At 39.7% G+C, this 15,014-nt stretch overlaps 1 protein-coding gene across 3 annotated transcripts in view; it reads right to left on the bottom strand.

The window, feature by feature from the left end:
- The window catches only part of ILRUN (inflammation and lipid regulator with UBA-like and NBR1-like domains), a 111,334-nt gene that overhangs the window by 50,579 nt on the left and 45,741 nt on the right, over positions 1-15,014 (bottom strand). For 2 of the 3 annotated variants that reach the window (XM_080666672.1, XM_080666674.1), the window contains exons 2-3: positions 14,255-14,409; positions 7,231-7,428 (exon numbers count right to left, since the gene is read on the bottom strand). In XM_080666672.1, the coding sequence (XP_080522798.1) occupies positions 7,231-7,428; positions 14,255-14,409 (353 nt within the window). The remainder of the gene's footprint in view (positions 1-7,230; positions 7,429-14,254; positions 14,410-15,014) is intronic. The other variant, XM_080666673.1, reaches the window with a different exon arrangement.

Here is a 15,014-nt window from a genome sequence, read left to right as displayed (position 1 = left end):
ATCCTAAGAATCCCGAAACACTAGTCAGAAAGAATGTATACACCCCTATGTTCACAGCAGCACAATTTACAATAGCTAAGACCTGGAAACAGGCCAAGTGCCCATCAGTAGATGAGTGCATAAAAAAGCTGTGGTACATTTATACTATGCAGCAGTAAAAAAGAAGGATCTCTTACCCTTTGAGATAGCATGGAGTGACCTGGAGAGTATTATGCTAAGCGAAATAAGCCAGTCAGAGAAACACAAGTATCACATGATCCCACTCATATGTGGAATCTAATGAACAAAATAAATTGATGAACAAAATTGATTCAGAGACAGAAGCATAGAACAGACTGTTGGAATCTCAGCGGGGAAAGTGGTTGGGTAGGAAGTGATCAACCAAACAACTTGTATGCATATATGCATAACCCAAGGACAAAGACAATAGGGTGATGAAGGCCTGGGGCAGAGGGGGAGCAAGGCACAGGGGCAGGCAAGACGGAGTCAATGGGGAAAAAATAGGGGACATAGGTAATACTTTCAACAATAAAGATTTAAAATAAATATACCATATGAAAAAAAGTAAACTACACCCAAAAACAATTTGCATATTAATATTTTAATAAAAAATTATATTTTCTTTTAAGATTTTTAAAGGAAAGATCAATTCCAAAATTCTGTATCCTTGGAACCTAACATTCCAGATCAAAGAAATTTCTGTTAAAAGGGCTGTAGCTACCATAAGAAAAAAACATGCTGCTTTCAAATTATATTACTGCCCTTCTACCAAATCCTTATGTAGTTATTTGTTGACTGCAAAATTATAAAACTATTTGATAAAATAAACAGTGTTAGCACTAAGAGCACACATTGAAAAAACTCACAGTTGAATTTCAAAAGTTAAAAAATTTGATGCTTCATACCAGGACATGCAAATATTTTTTTTACTATACTTTATAGATGGATCACTGTTTTATCTGATTTCATTTTTTAAATATATTTTTATTGATTTCAGAGAGGAGGGGAGAGGGAGAGGGAGATAGAAACATTAATAATGAAAGAAAATCATTGATCAGCTGCCTCCTGCACGCCCCACACTGGGGATCGAGCCTACAACCCAGGCACCCGCCCTGACCGTGAATCAAACCGTGATCTCCTGGTTCATAGGTCGACAGTCACCACTGAGCCATGCCCGCTAGGCTCACCTGACTTCTTGACTATCTATGATCCACAGAGGTTAAGGACCCAAATATCTGCATTTTAGAGGTTAATCTGAACAGTACAGCCATTTCACATTGCCTTTGACTCATGTAGAACTACCTGGACATGACCACCAATCAGACACCATCCCCTGGTGGCAGTACAACCAAAGGCAGGCTTCCTTCTCTGAAGCTGAAATAGCCTGTCACCCTATAAACTTATTATAGACCTCATAACATAAAAATAATTAAGGATTTCAGATCTCATTTACATTTTGAAATGTCTCTTCTAAAAACATATCCCATACAAGTCACGATCAACTTAGGTTAGCATTTCTTCTGTCAAAAAAGAAATCTGTTCTTTTCAAGGGCTACTAACATTTCTGATATCAGAGAATTCTAGAGATCAAAAATGAAACAGAGAATACCTTATTAAGGATCTTCTAGAAGTAAAATAAGGCAGCCTTTTTCAGTCCAACATAAAAGAGAGACATTCTAAAGTTGGGGTTAATAGGTAAAGAACTAGCAGAAATGCCAAATAGAACAGCATCTAAATAGAAGACTCATGTCTAGAGGAAGTCTGTATGAAACCAGAGCTTTTATAACATGACAGTTAAAATACAGATGAATGAGATGGGACAGTCCTGAAATTACAGGCTAGGGAGGACACTCTGTAAATTGGAGAAGTTAAAGTAAGAACTTAACAAAGGTTTTAGGAAATAAACAGTTGGTTTACATAGAGCACCCAATAACCCTCCTAATATGTGGGACATATTGCAGTTTGGAAGCTTAATAAGCGAAGTTTCATTCCTAACCTCTGAGAAACTATAATGTGTAAGTATTCAATGGACACATGAAATGTCCCTAGGGACTCATGTGAAGTATTTAACAAAAAGATCTACTTCAAGTGGGAGAAGCCCTCATCAGCATGTGATAAGAGTATGACCTTAGCCCTGACCGGTTTGGCTCAGTGGATAGAGCGTCGGCCTGTGGACTGAAAGGTCCCAGGTTCGATTCCAGTCAAGGGCATGTACCTTGGTTGCGGGCACATCCCCAGTAGGGGGTGTGCAAGAGGCAGCTGATCGATGTTTCTCTCTCATCGATGTTTCTAACTCTCTATTCCTCTCCCTTCCTCTCTGTAAAAAATCAATAAAATATATTTAAAAAAAGGGTGTGACCTTAGCCCGGCCGACCTGGCTCAGTGGTTGAGAACCGACCTATGAACCAGGTCACGGTTTGGTTCCCGGTCAGGGCATATGCCCAGGGTTGTGGGCTTGATCCCCAGTAGGGGGCAAGCAGGAGGCACCCGACCAATGATTCTCTTTCATCATTGATGTTTCTATCTCCCTCTCCCTTCCTCTCTGAAATCAATCCTATATAATAAAAGCCTAATATGCTAAGTGTCCAGTCCTCCAGTCGGCCATTCAACCAATCAAAGCATAATATGCTGACATGCTAAGGCCGCTCAACCACTCAACCACAGTGCATGGTGGACATTCACTGACCACCAGTGGGCAGAAGCTCCAACCAGTAGCTTAGCTTGCTGCTGGGGTCCGGCCGATCGGGACTGAGTGACACGGACCAGGCATGCCCTGGAACCCTACTGTGGTCCCTGCCTGGCTGGCCAACCTCCCGTGTACCTCCCTGGCCCCGATCATACACCGGTGAGGTCCCTCGGTCTGGCCTGTGCCCTCTCGCAATCCAGAACTCCTCAGAGGATGTCAGAGAGCTGGTTTTGGCCCGATCCCATAGGCCAGGCCAAGGCACCCCACTGGTTGCATGAATTTGTGCACCGGGCCTCTAGTAAAAATATATTTAAAAAAAAAAAAAAAAAAGAATATGACCTTAGCTTACTTCACAACTAGGACCCTATGATTTCTAGGAAAGTATCACAGTGCAGGGGTAAATCTCTCTTGTAGAATTTTGGAAACAGGCACTCTACTAGGAATAGGCAGGCATATTACCGCTGGCACCAAGGCTAAAATAGGGATAACCACTCATGCTCTTACTTCTTCCCAAGAGCCAAGTGTCCTACAGGTATTGTGTATCTCCTAGCAGGCAGGAACTTCTTGGGAGAAAACTGACATTTACCCCACTACCTACGAAACTCCCTGCCAAACTCAACCCCACCTTCAGTCCCACTCACTCTGGAAGAGGAGAGAGGACCCCCTCCCTAAACCCTAACATGCATCAACAACCTAGAGGCAAAGTTTCCTTGAGAACTCCATAAAATGCAGTTAGTATTTCCTTCATACAGTAATTTATATGCAAAAGGCCCAGTACAATGCCTGATATACAGTAGGTACTAGATAACATTGCTTTTATCTAAGAAGCAAAATTCCATAAAAAGAAGATAAAATAAAATGTTTGGGCTTGAAAATGTATCTATTAGGAATCAGATACTTAGAGCTACTCAACCAAGGGAGTTAGATATATGTGTGTGTGGCGGGGGTGAGGGAGAGGTCAGTTGTAAAGATGAACATGTGAAATTATAGGTATTTAGTGACAGAGGGCCAAGGGTCCTATAAATATGTTCACATCATGAAGAACTATCCACACAATGTGCCAATTGCACCCCTGTTGAGAAACTCTGAGAGCACAATCAACCTAAAATGGGGAAAGGGAACCCATTTGTAAATTATTTAATACTAGAGGCCTAATGCACAAAGATTCGTGCAAGAATGGGCCTTCCTTCCCCTGGCTGCTGGCACCGCCTTTGCTCCGGCCAGAGCCGCCTTTCTGCCTTCCCACACTGCCCAGAGGCCCAGAGTGGCTGGGGCAGTGCGGAATGCCCGTGTATGCAAATTAACCCGCCATCTTTGTTGGGTTAATCTGCATACTCACTCCTGATTGGCTGGTGGGTGTCGTGAAGGTATGGTCAATTTGCATCTTTCTCTTTTATTAGTGTAGATAGCAAAAATTCCTTTTGAGGAAATTAGCTGAAACACCATAAATATTATTATAAAAAATAAGAATGGATTCTTTCTAGAGAAGACCATATAAAGACTATAGAGACCACCCCACCAAAAACAAAACAAATAAAAAATACAAGCTTTGCCCTGACCTGTTTGGCTCAGTGGATAGAGCATCAGCCTGCGGACTCAAGGGTCCCAGGTTTGATTCCGGTCAAGGGCATGTACCTTGGTTGCGGGCACATCCCCAGTAGGGGGTGTGCAGGAGGCAACTGATTGATGTTTCTCTCTCATCAATGTTTCTAACTCTCTCTCCCTCTCCCTTCCTCTCTGTAAAAAAATTAATAATATATATATATATTTTTAAAAAATACAAGCTTTGTTGTTAAAACAGAAAGATGAGGTACAGAGAATTACCTAACTTGTCCAAGTTTATGCCCAGGCAACCTGGTTCTACATTCTGAATTCTTACCACCACACTATGCTCAATGAGCTAACAAGTTAAGAAGAACGCACAAAAAATACTAGCAAGAGCCAACCATGGGTAACATAGCAGGTGTTTTGTGTGTTTTTTTTCATGTATTCTTAGTTGTGGTTTTCATGTATATTATATGCACGTTCTGCCACTTAACACCTCTGCTATCAGGATGTGTTTTACAATCAACAGTAATCTAAATTCAATGCAATACAGTAAGTTTGTAAAATGAAATTAAATTCTTTGCCAAAACAGATAAAGAGTTTGCAAACTACACACCACAGAGCTCTGACGGTCGGTCATCTCAGACAGGGAGCAGGGCAGGCTAAGGAAGCTTTCAATTCAACAAAACCAGTTTCATTTTTACCTTTTCCCCTTATTTGAAGGGGGCATTCATATATGCTACTATCAAGGAAAGGACCCCACTGATTAAGAAAAAACCTAGAAAATCATGGAACCAGATAAATTATTAAGATCCCCAGTGTTGGAAGCCACCCATTGTCCTCACTAGCAGAGAGGTGTGGACAAGGAACCCGGAAGGCTGGTCAACCTTGAAGCTCTGAAAGGTCAGAGCCAACCACCCACTGTCTAGTTGAGACAATGATAGCTAAAGCAACCTCCACCTTTTAATCTTATGTAAATCCTTGCTGATTGGCTATTACTGGAATTGCCTGCCTAGAGCTATGGGTGGATCCCATAGTCTTAATAAAAGGGATGGCTAGGCCGGAGCAAAGCTAAGTCCTTCCCCTTGAGTTGGGCTCCTGCCTGGCCCACAATATTCCCAAATTTATACTTTCTTGTCTAGTCTCTTTCATTTGTGTGCAGCCTCCTTCAGAGCCCAAACCCTGAACCTGACCCCTGAACCACGCAGGACATGAAAGGGGTTCACTACATCCCAGTCGGGGGCGTACAGGAGGCAGCCAATCAATGATTCTCTCTCATCATTGATGTTTCTAACTCTCTCTCCCTTTCTCTTCCTCTCTGAAATCAATAAAAATATATTTAAAAATAAAAAAGAGCTCCCTGAAGGGAAGAACTATTTCTTATTTATTTTTCTTTGGATTTCCAGGACATGGGATATAGTGGAACCAATGGGGATTGATCTGTGATTAAGTATAATTACACAGAAAAAAAAAAAAAGGTGACTCAAAGGTTTCGGGCCTGATCATCTCACTGAGGTGCCGATGAGAAGAATGTAAGTTTGCCTGGGAAATGTTAAAATTCAGAAATCTACAGAATATCCAGGTGTTCTGTCCATGAACAGTTAAAACACAGGTTTGGTGCTCCAAAAAGAGTTTGCAGCCACAGATAGGAATTTGAGCATCACCATGTATGCTGTATTGGTGAGAGCTGAAACCATGTGGGTAGATGAGGTCACTGAGCATGATCGGAGCCCAGCTCACAATCTAGTAATCCTAAGGCAAAGATGGGACTTGACAGAGACAGAGCAAGAACATTCAGAGGTGAAAGAAATAAGAGAGGTATTATGTGACTCTAGGAAGGTACACGTTTCAAAAAACTTTTAGAGTATGGTGGCAAATGATAGAAGGTTAGTTAGTATGAAGACTGCTAGATCTGATAACTGGGTTATCACTGATAAACATTTAATTGGAGTGGGTAAATAACAGATTGGGTTGAGCCCTGGCCAGTGTAGCTCAGTTGGATGGGCATTATCCCATGCACTGAAACACTGTCAATCCCTGGTCAGGGCACATGCATGGGGTTTTGGGCTTGATCCCCAGTAGGGTGCATGCAAGAGGCAGCTATTCAATGTTCACTGTCACACCAATGTTTCTCTCTCTCTCCCTTCCTCTCTTCTTTCTCTCTAAAAATAAGTTTAAAAAAATGTATTGTTTTTTAAAAGAAAATTTCCTTTTATAAAAGGAATAGATTGGGTTGAAGAATAAATGGAAAACAGAAAGACAAGATGGTGAGTATAGATCACTTTGTTCAGAAAATTTGGCAATAAAGAGAAGGTGTGAGAGGCATTAGTAGCTTGACAGGTCATCAGGTTGAAGGAAGTATGCACATTTTTTTGTTGTTGTTGTTAATCCTCACCCAAGGATACTTATCCAATGATGTTTTAGAGAGAGTGGAAGCGGGAGGGGGAGAAAAAGAAACACTGACGTGAGAGACACATGGACCAGCTGCCTTCCGCACGTGTCCCACTTGGGGCATGGAGCAAACCCATAACCAAGGTACATGTCCTTGACTGGGAATCAAACCTGTGACCCTTCAGTCCACGGACCGTCACTCCAACCATTGTGTCACACCAGCCAGGGTGGAAGTATACATATTTTGTATGTTATCTTTTTTTATATGACTTGTGTCTAGATATTCTGTAAGCAAAGACTGCCTTCAGTGTTCTTATAGTACCTACTGGATTATATAATAAAAACAGCAACATTACTAAATCATTGTTTAGAATGCAAGATATTATCTCATATAATTCACTAAATTTTAAGTAAAATCCTAGTGTAAAAGGGAAAGCACTAGATTGAACCAGATAGCCATTCAATTCAAGTTATTCACCTGTACAGAGTGACTGTTTAAAAGAGACCATGCCCTGTTATGTAATTTACAGGGTCTATGAGCAACACTGGGGATGCATTAAGATATAACATTAATTCCTTCACCCTGGGTCGCACAAGGACATACTCACCTCCATAATAGAGTCCTGTAGCAGTGCACATCCGCCACTGTCCCTGATACATGCCTGCTCTGCTGGGGCTGCACATCTGGACGCTGACGTCTGCAATCTCTTGGGGCTCTAGTGATCTCACCATCACCATGTTCACATGTCCAAACTGGTCTCCCCCAACATATTTAAGACAAACCCCTGGAGGCCAGGCCTCTGCCCCTGAGTTCAAGCAAAAGAAAAAAACGTTAGGCAAACTGTGGGTACAAAGCCATAGAAGAAGCCTCTTTCTTTGTCTCTCAGACATGTAATTCTACCCACATATTCCTAAGCTATAGAACATCTCACATGACTAATCAGAGGGAATTATCAAAGTAAACAACCTCTGATCAACAGTCTACCCCTAAGAGAGGGTACATAGAGCAAAAGCAAGGCAGTTCCTTAAGATGTGTTTCAAGTGACCCCAGGGGAGGCCATACATCAGACTAAATCTGTAGAATCTAAGAATGATATATGTGCCCTGGTCAGTGTTGCTCAATGGTTAGAGCCTCAGAGTGTGCACTGAAGGGTCGAAGGTTCAATTCCTGGGTTGCAGGTTCAATCCCCAGCCCATTAAGACGCATGCAAGGCAATTAACCCATGTGTCTCTCTCACATCAATGTCTCTCTCTCTCTCTCTCTCTCTCTCTCTCTCTCTCTCTCTCCCCCCCACCCCTTTCCCTTCCTCCTTTCCATTCTCTCTAAAAATCAATGGAGCCCTAACCGGTCTGGCTCAATGAATAGAGCGTTGGCCTGTAGACTGAAGGGTCCCAGGTTCAATTCCAGTCAAGGGCACATGTCCAAATTGCAGGCTCGATCCCCAGTAGGAGGCTTGCAGAAGGTAGCCAATCAATGATTCTCTCTCATCATTCTTGTTTCTATCTCTCTCTCCCTTCCTATTTGAAATCAATAAAAATATATTTTTAAAAAGTCAATAGAAAAATATCCTCAGGTAAGGATTAACACAGAATGATTTATGTAAAAAGCCATTAAAACAAGCACCGGGCCACATCTTTGAATGCTTTCTCTACTAATAGGTAACACAGGGCCAATTTTCACTCTAACATTTTCAGCTGAAATTCATAGTAAAAATATGTCTGACTCTCCCCAGTTTTTCCACCCAGGCAAGAGGATGAAACACATAAGAAGTAATTTCTATGATACTGTTTACACTTCAAAACTTGCTTTTTTGCCCAGCCCGAGTGGCTCTAGTGGTTGAGCGTCATTCATCCTGTGCACCCGAAAGGTTGTAGGTTCGATTCCAGTCAGGGCACACACCTGGGTTGTGGGTTCAATCCCTGGCTGGGGCTCATACAGGAGGCAACGGATCAATGTTTCTCTCTAACACTGATATTTCTCTCTCTCACCCTCCCCCCTCTTCTCTCTCTGAAATCAATTAAAAACATATCCTGGTAAGAGGACTAAAATAAAAATAATTTTTTAAAAGAGGTGTCAAGTGAAAGTTTCATGTGCAGGTTCAAACGGTAGTAGTGGGGAAAATATGAACAGTGCGATAAATTTCCCTGACAACAACACAATGAAGTGTGTGTAATGAATGACACCAGCCAGAGGGCAGGAATGTCAATACAGAGAAATGGTTTTGCAGGAATGTCTTTCCTCTTTTGGAAGTGGCAAAGATCTTATTTGGTACCTACTCCTCTGTATCTATTTTCATGTAAACTAATGCAAATGAGAAATCTATATATTGGCTTGATCTAACTAGTCACAGGTAGCCACATAGTGACTAGATTTTCCCTGCGAAGTCTCCAATAATTCCTTTTTACTCTAGACAGAAACCCCTATATATCCTTTTTGAGTAATACATACATTCATTATACAAATAAATCACTATGAAAAGGTGAATATGGCAGAACTCTCAGGACACATCATGCTTGAAATTTACTTCCTAACAGTATTCTAGGGTGCCTCACTACCTTGTTCTAGAATTGTCAGGGTGTTTTTAATATACATGATGGCTTGCTATTGAAAAGAGAACCAGCGCTCTAGTGCTGAGATCTCAGCCCCATAATGAACAGCATCCTCTGTGGCTCTTGGCTCTGAAGGGGTAACAGATGAAACAGTGGCAATATGCTTTGTCCCAACTTCTTAAAAAAAACACACACACACAAAACCTGCTAGCAAAGTATCCTCTTAAGTATACACTACAGAAAGCAACTATGGCTGGTGCAAAGGTTGTGAGTGATACACTGGTAATATATGCGAATTCTGTTTTTCATTTCTGGGCCTATGTCCTGACAAAAGCATCTTGGAAAATGTTGATTTCTTTAAAGACCAAGATCCAAGTGGGAAATTAAACTACTGTTATAAAGCTGAATTCACAATTATTCTTTTACATACACACACACCCCTTTAACAAGACAATGTCTGTTTATATGAAAATCCAAGAATGTGTCTGTTTTTGAACCTCTAAGAAAATAAGGAAAACCAAGACTGTCTGGATATGGGAAATACTTGGCTGTCCAGAGCAGACAACCACAAGAAGCTGAGATATTCAGATCTCTCAGCTCTGCAAAGAGGGAGTGCTGCTACATTCCAGGGAGACTAAGTTGGTAAACGTTAAACGATGAATGTTCATTTATGCAGCTACAGTCCTGATCTTTTTAGTATGCTAGATATCCTATTGAGGATGTAGTTAGAGAGCCTCTTGAAAAACAAAACTGGAAGAGCATCTACCATCAACTCTAAAGTGTTAATTCATTATAAAATGTTAATTTATTATGGACTAAGAACCATCATCTGCCTTCTCAGAGTTACCAATAAGTCATTATGACATACAGTTCTTATAGCCCCAACCATTAGGTCAGGTGACTCTGAAAAAGTCAAAGATATTGATTCTTTATACAGAAGGAAAGGTGAGCCATCTGGGCCACCTGGCTAAGTATAATTAAAACCAGGATTTGAGTAGCATAATACAACAGGTTTCAAATTAAGCCTGTTACAAACTGGCTTAATGGGGGAATGAATGTATTTATAAGAAAGATTAGTCGGTGTTTTATGACTTTCCAAGATAAGTGTCACAAGCATGCATATGATTAAGGCTGTGATTCTTTAGCTGTCATGGAATTAAATTTTATTTAAAAAGATAAATAAAAAAAAAACACTATATTATATTGTCATTTTGAGATGATGTAGAGCATAGCAAAAATGAAATAAAAGTCAATCAGTTCTAGAAAGCCTGGGACTTACTTGGTATGTGATTATAGAAAGTGTTTGGAGACAGTAAGGAACATTCAAAGAGCAATGCAGAAGTCAACAAATCTCAGTAAAGATTGCCTATTCTTTTAACCCCTATAAATTTAAAGACTACATTTCAAATTAAGTGACATAAAAACAGGAACCTTCATTAATTTTGTTACCATTTTCCCCCTGTACCTGATAAACTGACTAAAACATAAAAATTTGTTGAATGAATGAAGCAGAATGATATCTATAATCATACTGAAGAGAAAGATAGAAAACTTACTATTTTCAGGAGCCAAAAGAAAAATGGAGGAATATTTATTCTTTCTCAAGTTCTTCTCCCAACTCTTTTATATTCACTTCTATGTAGTTCAAAAAATAAAGATGCCTCTAATGGCACTCTCATATGACAATCATATCTACTTCACAAAGTCAGAGAAACACCAGAGCTATCACTACATGCTCAGCTTAACATTCACTACACTTGGACAACAGAGCATGGTTGCAACAACTGAGAAGCTAGCTGTATGTGTTGGTAAAGAGTATTGTCTACATTCATCTTTAAGGGACAGTTTCAAATTTTCACTTTAAACTCCAATATAATTTCCTGCTTAAGTTTCCCAAGCTTCTAACATGTAAATAGTGACAAAGTTTGGATTGTGGGATTTTGTATCTATGTCATTAAAAGTCTCACTTCTATTTTTCTGTGTTCTAAATAAAAGAATTTAAACAGTATTAGTTTAATTTTAAACAATGTGTGACATTTATATCCTTTGAGGAAGCTGCTGAGACAACTATGTGCAATTCCTATTAATCTTTTCTGTTGTATATTTGAATGCCTGGCATGCCTAAAACATGACAGCAGACAGGAATCATGAAAATTATTTATGAAACTTTCAGTGAGCACTATCTCTTAGGGAAGATTATGAATGAGAGTAAGAGAGCCAGAGGAGAAACAGCAAAGGCCTGCCCTACTTCTGTGTGGCTACTCTAGTTCCAGAGAGAACTCAGGCCAGATTAGGATGATGCCAAAGAACCAGTGCACATGCGCACTTTTCCTCTCTTTAATAATACACCTGTCAGTTATAGGAGGCCAGGTTCTCCTTAATCAGATGGAAAGCATTTAGCTTATAGATAGAAAACTATTTTATGACTGGCTGAACAAATTCCAGAAGAATAAAAAAAACTATTTGTTCAAAGTACCTTGAAGTTTAGGTAAAATCTCTAGTAATTGTTGCCCAACTTTTCAAGAGGTGTTCAAGAACAAAAATGCCTTTTACAGAAAAAAGGCTACAGACCCAGAGGCTGTTTTAAACTGGAGTTACTATATAAAAACAGGAGGAGCCGAAACCGGTTTGGCTCAGTGGATAGAGCGTCGGCCTGCGGACTGAAAGATCCCGGGTTCGATTCCGGTCAAGGGCATGTACATTGGTTGCGGGCACAACCCCAGCGGGGGGTGTGCAGGAGGCAGCTGATCGATGTTTCTCTCTCATCGATGTTTCTAGCTCTCTATCCCTCTCCCTTCCTCTCTGTGAAATATCAATAAAATATGTTTAAAAAAAAAAAAAAAAAAAAACAGGAGGAAAAGGCAGTCAGGCTCGCCAATACAGATTTTCTCCAAATCAAAGTGAAAGGCAGGCGCTTTTGGGTTCTGATTTTACATTCTAACCATTTTATGTCAATCCTCCCAAACCCTCCCATTAATCCAAGTGACTGTCCAGTGAATGAGCAGATATAAAGAGGTTTTCTAAAATATAAAATGGTTATTCTGCAACAAGGCAGCATTTAAATTATTTCAACAATACTCTAACAACTTTCAATATTTAAAAGCACTAAAACAAACTCATGGAAGGTCAGACCATTTTTACTATAAGTAAACAAGGTCTTAGATTTTTTTTTTTTAAACTTTTGAATCATTCATAATTTCTAAACAAGCGTCACTCATTTAAAAATTTCATGAGTAGCTGAAACCGGTTTGGCTCAGTGGATAGAGCGTCGGCCTGCGGACTGAAGGGTCCCGGGTTCGATTCTGGTCAAGGGCATGTACCTTGGTTGTGGGCACATCCCCAGTAAGAGATGTGCAGGAGGCAGCTGATCGATGTTTCTCTCTCATCGATGTTTCTAGCTCTCTATCCCTCTCCCTTCCTCTCTGTAAAATATCAATAAAATATATTTTAAAAAAAAAATTTCATGAGTAACTTTCAAAACATTTTTTGATCAGTAACAACAGATTTTAGTAATACTACAATAATTTCTCCTATGGGGAAATGAATAGAAGCCAACTAAAGAGATTGTTTTCGTATTATTAAAAGCATGCAAGCCTTAGCTGGTTTTGCTCAGTGGATAGAGTGTCAGCCTGCAGACTGAAGGGTCCCGGATTCAATTCCGGTCAAAGGTACATGCCAGGGTTGCGGGCTCCCCAGCAGGGGGCATGCAGAAGGCAGCTGATCAATGATTCTCTTCCACTCTCTCTCCCTCTCTGAAATCAACAAAAATATTTTTTTTAATAAAAGCATGCGATATTAAGAAAGAAATTAGGCAAAGTAAAGATAATCAAACTTCAAACAAGAATTTCAAGAAAATAGAAAACATGGGTATTTTCTTATATTACCCATGCCTCTCAAACTAACAATGTACCATACTGTTACAACCAAAAGGGAAAAGAAGCCAATGAAAATTTCACATAGCCACAGATGTCTCCAGTCATCTACAACACTAGATCAATCCAAATTATGTGTGTTTGCTCTGTGATACAGTGAACTTGCATCCAAGGGAAAGTTACTTCTAAATAAGCCAGAAAAACTAAGATTAACAACTTGGTACATTAGTTATCATATAAAAATCTAGCTTAGCCAATCTTTTCCAATCATAAAAGAAATATAAAGAACTGAAAAGTAAATAGTCAATAAAAACTCACTTTTATAGGGGTTTGAGCCCCAGAATTTTACATCATCTCCTATCAATTACCTTGCTAGCTAGGGTTTCCCCACAGCCACAAATTTTTAACTAAATATCCTTTGCCTACATTTCTATCCCTCAGAATTTCTCTGTCTCATTAATAACAAGGATGTTAAAGCATTCTCATCCAGTCAGCATAAACTGTTATTGGATGGGACAAGGAATACTAACTAAATCCACTCAATTTTAAAGTCATTAGAAAATAATTTAACCATTAAAAGGTAATAATTAACAGTTACCAGATACATATTCAGATACTATTTTCAAAGAACTATGGTTAGCTTAATTTTAATCTTTCTTAAAGTAGGCAATATACCGAAACAATGTTTAAAAAAAAATTTCTCAATCTTTCCATCTTTCCCAAATGAGCAAATCCCCATACTTCTTACTCTGTTTCTCAAAGTGGTATTAATGTTTCAGATATCTCAATGAAATTTCAAACAGGATCATCCTGTGATTGTAAAGAAATGAGCTTTCAAAAGAGCAGATGCTCACAGCTCTTTCTACCTACCTTGTTCTATTCATGGCTGTACCTCCTCTAGCCTACTGGAAATAACTGGAGATTAGCTAGAGCAGAATTAAAGTGATGGAGTAGAACCACCACACACAGGCCTAGTTCCTGGGGTCAAATGAATACTGAATTCTTTAGATGCCATCAAGACCAAAATTGTTCTTCCTAATTTAGAGCAGGGAATATTTCATTGATGTTAGGTCATCATACCAGTACAAGAAATGCTATATCATGTATAAGAAAAATCTGAGTAACACAATCACATTTCTAAAACATTTATTTCTTTTAACTACTAAGAAAAAGAAAACTGGACAAGGAGAATTGCCGATTATATATTTACCAGAATTCTGGATCCGCCATGTTTTTATAAATTGAGTATCAGGAGGTATCGACTCCCCTTCTCCTATGGTGACATCTTCAACAAAAGACATAGAGGGCATACTGATGTTTGGGCTCTCGAAGTCATAATAGGCGCCAATTGCTGCTTGTAGGTTCCTACAAATAAAGAGAAAAAATAAAGATTCAGTCCTATCCACAGCATATTATCCTAATTGTCAAACAAAAGAAATAAGCCAGTTTCTTAGGGTTTGTAATAGCCATTGATTTTGGCTGAGGAACAACAGGAAAAACACCAGGACCCGAACGAACTTGTGCACCACTTTCTTCCCAAGGTGCCCACATAAAAAGCAACAAACACTGCCCTAACCAGTGTAGCTCAGTTGGTCAGATGTAGTCCCGTACACCAAGAAGTGGCCGTTTGATTCCCAGTAGGGCACATACCAGGGTTGCAGGTTCAATCCCCAGTTGGGGCACTGCAGGAGGCAACTGATCGATGTTTCTCTCGCACATCGATGTTTCTCTCTCTTTCTCTTTCTCTCTCCCTCTCCTCCTCTCTCTAAAACAAAAAAACAAACCAAAAAAAAAAAACAGTAACATTTTAAGAGGCAACAAATATTATCACCATCAGCTACAATATGAAGAAATTTCCCTCTAACCCACAAGGATAGCAAGTATGGGTACAGCAAGTCAATTAAAAGAGAACTCCTCTGGCAACTATGACTGAAATTCAAAGCAGCTCCACTTTTTAAAACATTCTAATT

This window comes from Plecotus auritus, assembly GCF_963455305.1.
Source record: "Plecotus auritus genome assembly, chromosome: 4".
Taxonomy (NCBI): domain Eukaryota; kingdom Metazoa; phylum Chordata; class Mammalia; order Chiroptera; family Vespertilionidae; genus Plecotus; species Plecotus auritus.
Note: the sequence above shows the minus strand (reverse complement) of the source record. Positions and strands in the feature narration are given on the sequence as shown.